This window comes from Triticum dicoccoides, chromosome 2B (genome assembly GCF_002162155.2).
Source record: "Triticum dicoccoides isolate Atlit2015 ecotype Zavitan chromosome 2B, WEW_v2.0, whole genome shotgun sequence".
Taxonomy (NCBI): Eukaryota; Viridiplantae; Streptophyta; class Magnoliopsida; order Poales; family Poaceae; genus Triticum; species Triticum dicoccoides.
The window spans coordinates 52,240,942-52,251,483 of NC_041383.1; the positions used below are offsets into that span (position 1 = coordinate 52,240,942).

At 46.4% G+C, this 10,542-nt stretch overlaps 1 protein-coding gene and 1 pseudogene across 1 annotated transcript; one reads left to right on the top strand and one right to left on the bottom strand.

Moving 5' to 3' along the window:
* Positions 1–4,352: 4,352 nt before the first annotated feature.
* On the bottom strand, positions 4,353–6,795 carry LOC119367076 (plasma membrane ATPase-like). Its single transcript, XM_037632701.1, has 6 exons — positions 6,336–6,795; positions 6,151–6,232; positions 5,912–6,072; positions 5,618–5,791; positions 5,010–5,105; positions 4,353–4,912 (listed from the first exon to the last, which is right to left on the bottom strand). The coding sequence occupies exons 2-5, from the start codon at positions 6,221–6,223 to the stop codon at positions 5,088–5,090; spliced, it is 426 nt and encodes a 141-aa protein (XP_037488598.1). The 5' UTR covers positions 6,224–6,232; positions 6,336–6,795; the 3' UTR covers positions 4,353–4,912; positions 5,010–5,087.
* LOC119360410 lies at positions 6,558–7,490 on the top strand (annotated as a pseudogene).
* The last annotated feature ends 3,052 nt before the right edge of the window (positions 7,491–10,542 follow it).

Genomic DNA, 10,542 nt, shown 5'->3' on the forward strand with positions numbered 1-10,542 from the left:
CGTTTTCCTTTTCTTTCTTTTTTTTCAATATCTTTTCTGTTTATTTTTACCTTTGTTTTATAAATTATAAATCTAGCCCCTAAATTAGTACTAATACTTATGACACTACCACAATTGATTTGGCACCCTAAACAATTAGTTTATATTTGTTTAGTATTTAAAAGACATTTAATTAATTTTACTGCAGTTTTTATTAATTTAGTGCTTTTAACTACTTTATAAAAGGATTTTTTTCTCTACCATAATTACCTACGCATTATTTGTCACCTCCCGAACATTTTAGTTTTAAAGTTTGAAAACTTTTGATGTTTGCCTTGATTTTAAATTCGAAGTTCGAACTGGGTTTCTAACCGACACGAGTTTATCAACAGTAACCAAGGTGATGTGGCATCATTAGTAGAGGTTCACTGTAGCTTAATTATCCGGGTGTCACGATTCTCCTCCACTACAAGAAATCTCGTCCCGAGATTTAAGAGGTGGTGAAAGGGGGGAAGGTTTGGTAACGAATCTAGCAGGTCTTCTCATGCTGGCTTGCTCTTCTCGAAGAGGCCGGTCCAATACATTGATGTCTTCATTTCTCTGCTTTAGGTCATCATGATGAAGTCGACATCCTTTCTTCAGGAACTCCATCGTACTTACGAAAGAATAAAGGGTGGGCATTCTGGGAGAATGGACCTCGGCAAGGTTGACTATCGGGTCGACAACATCGAGGAAGGTGGCGGAAAGTAACTCTCGAATCGAAACTTAAGAAAATATCGAGAGCAAAGTAAGGAGGTATCCTGAGAAGTTTCGAGCGGGCAGGCAATCGTTCGATGCCTGTTATAGGCCGTGAAAGGGTCAAAGCAACGGGAATAAGTATTATGTCCGATATCAGACCTGAAGGTGGCTCATGAATTACATACGAGGTCACGCGCGAGGAACAACCTTGGGAACAGGGGGTGTACAGGAGAGTCAGGTTTCGATCCTGTGGAACTGTGGGTTATGGGCCCATCATGTGGGTTAAAAGTAGGGAGGGCGGAGATGTCTTGCGTGATCATGCAAGCAAGGTATGTCAGAGGGTAGCCTGCCAGTTATGTCGGCAACAACAGCGATACCAAGGGCGAGGGACGAAGAGAACCATTTTCCTGCTCATTGAACGAGGCGGACCAATAGGCAAAGTTCTCGTCCATCGGTGGTTACCAGGATGCGATCGACAAATGCAACAGGGCCTTATTAACACGGTTTTACACCAAGGTGTTTACGTAAGCAGAAGAATATTACTGCTTAGATCATATGGATCACCAGGAAGGTTAAACAAATCAATGGAAAGGAAAATGTGATCATCCGATCAAACAGAATAGTGGAAAGGAGAATGTGTTTGACACATATACTAGGGGTACTAGTAGAATGCCCGCGTGTTGTTGCGGGCTTTTGAAATATTTTGCTGAAGTTATATAAACATAATGTTACATGTATAGAAAAGATAGTCATTAACAATTAGATAATAATTGAAATATACTTAACTTAACTTGCAATGTAATTAAGTTGATTACAATATAATTTGACCATGTATTGTATACATAAAGAGCGTTGATCTAATTATTAATGTTTTACGAATTAATATCTGTTTGATGCATTTAATATATTCTCACACAATATAAAGAAAAAAAGTTATCTTTAGGATATTTTAGCAAGTATAGTAAAAAAATCTTGATCACCTCATAACCATCCTGCAAAAGTAATATATCTATTTAGTACGAATATGTAAGGTCAACAAATGTGCAACAGAGAATACTCAACGTGCAAATCGGATGAACCAATTGTTAACCGTTTCACGAGAGCACAAAATCAAAAGAAAATAGCCAGACACATACCTGTAATTTCCTAAATCAGTAGTATATCTTGAATATAGTGAAAACAAAAATAAATGATTGTATCTCAAATATTAAGACAATGAAAAAATTATCTATCCATATTTGTTCGAATACCAACAAAAAATATAAATTGCCATCTAGATATATCCGAATTTCAGCTGGGTCATGCAATTTTTAGTGCTTCATTGAATTCTCTCGTGAATCTTTGTAATGTCACTAAATACTTCGGTGTTTCAATCTCTAGCGACTATGATGTATCGATAAGATCCAGAATATATACACAGTGCATTTTTTTGTCGCTGACGTATCAGATTTATCGACCGATGAATACATATAGAAGATAAATCTACATTTGGTAGCTATTAGAAACCATAAATCATTACAACAATGCACAAGAGACCTTACTTACCAAGTTGCATGACAAGATGTTGTGCTATCAAACAGTGTTGTCAACATCTGAATATTTGGCTTCACACAGAAATCTCTCCCCTTACAGCCGCCCGCCCATCCGCTCCTGTCCCCGTCGCCTCCTTTCCAAAAACGACGTAGCCGCATCCTCCTCGTGCTTCCATGGCATCGACAGACCCCTCCTCTTCCCACTATCTCGCCTCCCCACCACTGGTCGAGCCCGTCCCTTATTATCCCCATAATCGACCATCTCTCGACAATGTCACCCAGAACCTCCTCTCCCCGCCACGGCATCGCCGGCCTCCTCCCCTGCCGACAACCTCTCACACCGCAACATTGGCACCGAGCCCTCGTGCCCATCGACCTGGCATCCTGGTCAATCCAATCCAGGTGGTCTATACAGAAGGGCTCACTGTTGACGGCGCCCTTGTCGTCTAAATCACGCACAAAGGTGTGATGCCACGAGGAGGGATGGTGCCCTTGTCGACTACATAGGGCACAACGGTGTGACACGGCGAAGAGGAGGGACAACGCCCTCGTCATCCACATGCGGCACATTGATGTGACGCCGCGAGGAGAGACAGCGCCATCGGTGTTTAGATCGGGCACAACAGTGTGACGCGGCTATGAGGGGCGGCAAGAAGGAAAAACTCCCTTGTCATCTAAATCGTGTCGTGTTTGTTTCCTGCCGTAAATCTTCATCTTGTCTTCCTCATCTCATCTCCGCTCATCACTCGACTTGGCTCTACTCCATGTATCTCCGCCATAGCATGTCATTTTTCATCACATCCTAAATATCCCCATTACCAGATGTATGTGTAGATAAAGTAGACATTTTGTTCATCGAATAAAATTGCAAATCTAGGGGAATTTACCTTAGCTTAAAGGACAAGGATGAACCCATGCACAATATCACTATGCTAATATACCAATTAGAAACATACAAATGTTTTATTGTCAATCAAAGCTAAGGAAAAAATGATCATACAAATTTGTTGAGATTTTTCTTATGACAATTCGATGTGTCACAAGTTTTGATTTGCAGAGCTGTCGCGAGATAATTTGGTTAGGAAAAGGATCAAAAATAAAATATTTTGGTGCCATCAAAATTTTCCAATGAATAAAGAATAATAAAATGATATATAACAAATTGCTAAAGTAACAAGGAAAACATTAGCTTCACCTTCACATAGAGCAACTTCATTTTACAGTCTTATCTCTAGATGGCTACTAAACTAATCCTAGATCATAGGGACAAAAATATAAAGCCTGACAAGGGCAAAAAGCGAGAAAACATCCTACAATCTTACCTACAGATATCGGCACACTGTCAGGTGTTGCCTCTTTGATAAAAGTATAGTTAGACATTTTAGAATGACCGACGTCTTTCAGCTCCTAGAACGACAATAACTATTCCGACTGATGAGTAGGATATTTCCTGGCATCCCACTATGGCCAAGTACAAACTGAAGATAATATCTACATTGAAATAAAGCCGTCATTAAAACACGAAAAACTCAATTGCACATAGGTTCTGACTTGAAAGAATTATTCGAGGGGAAGGTAATATATGTACAATAATTTTTAACCCTGATGCATGAAGAGTTAAAAAGATGTCTCTATGGAAAATTAAAACATATACTTTGATGATCCATTTGCCAGTGCCATCCAATGAGGGCCTCATTCGCTAAACCATTTGTTGTTAATGTCATTCACATAATTTTCTGTTCACCATCCAAAGCATCAAAAATAGCTACAATACATACGAATGATATTAGGTACAATAACCATGTGTGGTTCAGCACCACAAATATTTACCAAATCAAATGTCAAAGACGGAGAAATATGTCACAAGCTGCAGACTGGAAATATAGCTTTGAAATTACAGTTTGCCATCTGCTTTGAAATTACAGTTTACCATCTACTTTGAAATATAGCTTTGAAAGATTTCACAAGCTGCACACTAGAAATATTTAGTGATTAGCTGCACACTGGCACACATTAGATCTCAGATACAGTACAAATTGAGGAGCAAATCACAGTTTACTATCTGCTTTCAAATTAATTGGCATAACCTCGAGCAAATATCTCTTCAAAGCCAAACAATAAGCACGTACAGTAGATAGTAGCAATCAGACTGGCAACAAATATAACAAACAAAAATAGCAGCAGTACCAGAACCACTTACCTATGCACGCAGGTGGAGCTTGTTACACGATGAAGCTTAGACTATTACTGCCCGAGCATCACGCATCAATCTGAGGTAGCAGACTCAAGTAAATAAAAAGTTTTTAACCGTACTGCATCATTACAAACGCAGTAGGAAATGTTCCGATTCTTCCAATCTAGCATACGACCAGAGAAATGTGTGCAGTTGGACAAAACAACATAAGACAGAAGATCGGAATGAAGTGTTACAGGTTTTTTAGGTAGTAGAGATGGAGATATGAAGTCAGTTGACAAATCCACCATCACATGTGCGTAATTGCTGTCGCTATCGATGTCATTGCGCCATCACCCTAGGAGACGGAGGGCCGATTGGTGCACCTTTGGTAAAGTATCAATCTGATGTCCAGAACATGAACTGCAAATTTCATAATCTCCGTCAATAAGCTCTTGCATAGTTGCTGTTTCTTTCAGAATGAGAACCTCTGCAAACAACACAATAGTGTCATATACCTGCATCCTGATATGTCTGAAATTCACGCAATAAAGAATGTTGAACAATCAAAAGATTGTTATGCATACTTGTTGGACCAAATTACAGTGTCCTCCTTGCAGGCATACCTAGCAAGTCAAACCATCAACTCACTAAAGGTATCTCAGTCACCGAACAACCGTTCTCTGCAAACATTTGTTTGAATATAAGAAAATAAAATACAAATTTAAATTATGAAAAGCAAGGCAGCAGACCTCTTTAGAGGAAGGCTACTATTTATTTCTTAACTGAGATACTAAAACTCGAGCAGAAGACACTCCGTAGTTATAAATAGTTATTCTGAATACTTCAAAACCAACCAGAAACAGTAGGATTTGGCACTTGTTTAGCTCTCCATTTCATATGAGAGAACAAGTGCCAACGGAACACTTCAAAACCAACCAGGAACAGTAGGACTTGGTTATAACTTGATGGATTATTATAATGGATTGCAAAGCACATTTTAATTGACCATTTCATACATATGCATTTTTATGTACAACAAAATCAGCTCCTAAAAAGAACGGCATTCATGAAGAGTGTCGACGCCATTTTTATCATTGATTTGTTCTGTTCTCCTTCGGTATTGTTGCAGCTACAACTGAATATGAACGCGCGCACTCCATTGTTGGAGTGAGGCCGGGTGGGGTGGGCTTACGATATGCGCGACGACGAAGGCGAAGCAGAGCCAGAGCCCCGGGCGCTCCTGGAAGCACCAGCAGCGCGACCGGGTGACGAAGATGAGGGCCTGGCTGATGATGCTCACTTGAAGGTAGACGGCAGACATCATCGCGTCCTTGTTGCTCCTTAGCGAACGCACGTGGAACTTCTCCTGCAATTTGGAAACAAATAGGAACATTTAGCATATATTGTCTTAAAGCAGCACGAGCCACGCCCATAAATTGTCTAGTTTGGAGGGATTAGACATGGCATGGGTTGAAACAACACTTACGCTGAAGAAGTCGGTGCTAGTCATGGCGAAGAAGAACACCACGGTCAACACAGCAAGGTAGGCACCATAGACGATGCCGGTGATGAAGATCTCCAGTAGCTTCCAGCTATCTGGATGTGGGGATGGCTTCACTCTGTCCTTGGAGATGGTCATGATTGTGCCTGAGTTGAGTAAATCAATCAAACAAATGAGCAATGGACAGTAACATGTTTGTTTGGCATAATGAATTTGAGACCCACCGTCGTTGAGAATGGCAATGACCAGGATCATAAACGGCGAGAAATCGAACTTCCAAATCAGCGCAATCAGCATAAACCCCAGCTGCAGTTCAGTTCAACAGCAGAAAACGAATTAAATCAAGTCCAATGTATACCTGCCTACCAGTATAGGAATGGTTAATAAGTTCAGAACAATTTTGACTTACCACTATACATTAACAACATAGAAAAGTTCTCCTTCGACCACTCCTCTTGAAAATATGTGATGTTGTTTCGTGAAACACAGAATTATCAAGTTGAGTCACAACATGCGGCCGCAGAATTACGACTAATTGGGTGGCTACCACACCGTCTCACATCACCAAAATTACCATCGTCTTGGTCTTCAGTCTACTTCCCAAAACGCTTTCAAATCCTACTCCTAGAGGATGCAGGAAACAGGTTGTCAATCTCATATCATCATCGGCCAACAACTTCGCTCCCTCCCTTTCCTGATTATGGTAATTCTGCGACAAAGGAAAGCATAGTAATAAGCATCAAAGACAAAGTTAAAACATAGTTTTCAACACACCAGGATTGCTCAACAGAAGAGGTGTATCAAAACTTAGCGGACAACGACATTGAGCGAACAAGCCAAGATCACGACGATGTCCGGCAGCATGGGCCCGATGGCGGGAGTGGCATTGCGCTGCCATCGATGAGGCAGCCGCCCTGCCGCTTCACCCGGAGCCCACCTCGCCCACCACGCGCCCGCACCACCACCACTACCTCTTCTCCATCAAGCAGCTCAACACGCTGGGCGCCGCCACCGTACTGGCCTTCTCGACCACCATGCCGCTCTCGGAGATCGCCTTTGGCGTTCTGCTCCTCCCCTACCTCCTCCTCCTGGCCACGCTCGCCTTCCCGCAGCGCCCCGGGAAGCCCAACCCGTCCGCGCCTGTCTTCCGCGGCCTCGCGCACCTCCTCTCGCCGCGCACACCGTGGGCGGGTTCCTCGTCGGCGCCGCGCTCCCGGCGTTGTACATCCTCGATGGCCTCCGGTCCGGGGACACCACGGAGATCGCCGCCGCGGCCCCGCACGCGTTTGTGCTCTCCACGCAGGTCTTCACCGAGGGGCTCACCGCCGCGTTCCCGTGGCGGTTCTCGCTCCCCGTCAGGGCTGCCGTACCGGTCATGTACAACGGGAGCAGGATGTTCGCGGCAGGGGAGTGGCTCCGGAAGGAGATGGAGGGGGCGACTGCGGTGATGGGAAGGGAAGGGGGCCGAGCGGCAGGAGGGTGGGCTGGTCGAGGAGTTCCCTGGCGGCGGCGGTGGCGTAGGAAACCCTAGTGTGCACGAGGGTAATCGAGGAGAGGAGCTGCTCGCACGGTTGTTTGGAGTGTTATTTTCCTCCGTGGGAGGGTGAAAATCGGTGGAACCAGAGTGGGAGAGGATGACGAATTTTTTTTTTCTCCTGGGCTCCAACGTCTGGTTGCGGCATCCGAGAAGAAAAGGAAAACGGGGGAAAAGAGGGAGCAAAGCAACCGTGAGTACTCATCCAAAGTACCCGCAAACAAGGAGCTACACTACATATGCATGGGTATATGTGTAAAGAGGCAATATGGGTGGACTGAACTGCAGAATCCCAGAATAAGAGGGGGATAGCTAGTCCTATCGAAGACTACGCTTCTGGCAGCCTCCATCTTGCAGCATGTAGAAGAGAGTAGAGTGAAGTCCTCCAAGTAGCATCGCACGGCATAATCCTACCCGGTGATCCTCCCCTCATCGCCTTGTGGAAAAGCGATCACCGGGTTGTCTGTGGAACTTGTCTGGGTGTGTTTTATTAAGTATCCGGTTCTAGTTGTCATAAGGTCAAGGTACAACTCCGGGTCGTCCTTTTATCGAGGGACACGGCTATTCGAATAGATAAACTTCCCTTCAGGGGTGCACCACATAACCCAACACGCTCGATCCCATTTGGCCGGACACACTTTCCTGGGTCATGCCCGACCTCGGAAGATCAACACGTCATAAGCCCCACCTAGGCACAACAGACAGGTCAGCACGCCGGTCTAAATCCTATGTGCGCAGGGGTCTGGACCCATCGCCCATTACACACCTGCAGGTTGCGCACGCGACCGGAAGCAGAACTAGCCCCTTAATACAAGAGCAGGCTTACGTTTCAATCCGGCGCGCGCCGCTCAGTCGCTGACGTCAAGAAGGCTTCGGCTGATACCACGACGTCGAGTACCCATATCTTTCCCGCGTAGTTGGTTAGTGCGTATAGGCCAGTGGCCAGACTCAGATCAAATACCAAGATATCATTAAGCGTGTTATTATGAAGTAACCACGGATGCCGACCAGGGCCAGGCCCACCTCTCGCCTAGGAGGTCTCAACCTACCCTGTCGCTCTGCCTCAAAGTAACAGTCGGGGGCCGTCGGGAACCCAGGCCCACCTCTACCGGGATGGAGCCACCTGTCCTTCCAGCCCCCACATCGGAATCACCTGCGGGTACTCAATGAGCTGACCCGACTTTAGTCACCATCTGTAAAGTATATGTATGTATAGTATATACCCGTGATCACCTCCCGAGTGATCACGGCCCAATAGTATAGCAAGGCAGACTGACAAGAATGTAGGGCCAATGATGATATACTAGCATCCTATACTAAGCATTTAGGATTGCGGGTAAGGTATCAATGACTATAGCAACAATGACAGGCTATGCAACAGAATAGGAGTAACCGAACAGTAACATGCTACACTACTCTAATGCAAGCAGTATAGAGAAGAATAGGCGATATCTGGTGTTCAAGGGGGGGCTTGCCTGGTTGCTCTGGCAAGAAGGAGGGGTCGTCAACATCGTAGTCGAACTGGGGGTCGCTGGCAGTCTCGGGGTCTACCGAAAAGAAGTAACGGAAGGGGAACACAATAAATAACAGAGCAATCAAAGCATCACAAAGCGTAACATGGCAATACGCGGTGCTAGGTGTGCCCTAACGCGGAAGTAGGTGATACCGACGAAAGGGGGAAACATCCGGGAAAGTATCCCCGGTGTTTCGCGTTTTCGGATAGATCAACCGGAGGTGAAATGTTGCAGGTTCACTATGCTAGGGACGCGTGGCGGACGAACAGGCTGCATATCTGGATTCGTCTAGTCGTTCTGAGCAACTTTCTTGTACAAAGTTTGTTTCCATCCGAGCTACGGTTTATTTTATATTAATTTTAAAAAATTTAATCATTTTTAGAATTTATTTAATTATTTTAAATCAACATTATCCAGGATAGTGTATGCTGACATCATCATGACGTCAGCATGACGTCAGCAGTCAATAGGGTGTTGACTGGGTCAAACTGACGTGTGGGGTCCGTTAGTCATTGACTGTTTAGTTAAATAACAATAGTTAATTAGGTTAATTAGATAGTTAATTGGTTAATTAAGCGACAGTAGTTAAGTTAATTAATTATTAAATTAATTAGTTAATTTATTATTCTTTTTTTACTTAACAGGGGCGTGGGGCCCCCTAGTCAGTGGCCCAGAGGGCCACCGCGGGGCGGGTGCTAGCGAGCGATGGTGCCGAGCCGTTTGGGCGCTTGCCCAGGACGACAGGGGGCGACGGCCAGAGACGAGGCCACAGCGAGGGCACTGCGGGCGGTCGACGGCGAGCGGTGCCAATGAAGGGTAGCGCCGGTGATGTAGAGCAGCAACAAGGGGTTGGCCACGACGCGGGGGCGCGGGCAGCACGAGGAGCTGGGAAGGCGACGGAGCCGAGGGCGCCGGCGACGGGGCGCGTGAGCGGGATCGAGCGCTGGCACGCGCGTACTAGGCGGCAGCGAGCAGATACGTCGCGAGCTCGCGCGAGGTCAGCAGGCGTGCGGCCAACGCATTGGAGGGACCGTGGCGGGCGGTGCGAGTGCGCGCACAGGAGCAGAGCTCCAGTGTGGCCACGAGAGGAAGCGGGGCGAGGGAGAGAGGAGGCTGGGGCCTCACCGTTCGGTGTAGGGACAAGGCAGCGGGGCGCGAGGTGGTTGACGGGGACGACAGTGATAGGGAGGCAGTCCGGTGGGAAGGAGGAAGCAGGCCGGTGAGGTAGTCCGGTGAGGTAGTCCGGTGAGGTCCTCGGGCGGCGAGGTGGCCGCGGTGGCAGCCGACGGGGTCGAGTCCCCAAGCCCCGATCCGATCTGGATCGGGGGAAAGAGGGGAGAGGCGTGGACAGGGTCCGGCGAGCGTCTGGCGACGGGGGAACGGCGGGGTAGGCAGCGGGGCGCCGGGCGCCGAGGTTGTTGCCCCGATCCAGAAGGGGATTAGGGAGCGAGGAGAGTGGGGAGTGGGGTTTGGTCACTGATCCAGATTGGATCGGGACGAGGAGAGGGAGTGGGGCGAGTAGGGGGGTTAGGGTTACCGGGGTGGGGAGTTCGTAGGGGAGGTGGACC

Excerpts from the sequence above, each read along its gene's own strand:
- LOC119367076 (XM_037632701.1), bottom strand. The coding sequence starts at position 6,223 with ATGCTGATTGCGCTGATTTGGAAGTTCGATTTCTCGCCGTTTATGATC. Across the intron at positions 6,073-6,150 it reads CATTGCCATTCTCAACGACG|GCACAATCATGACCATCTCC; the intron begins GTGGGTCTCAAA and ends TACTCAACTCAG. Across the intron at positions 5,792-5,911 it reads CTAGCACCGACTTCTTCAGC|GAGAAGTTCCACGTGCGTTC; the intron begins GTAAGTGTTGTT and ends TCCAAATTGCAG.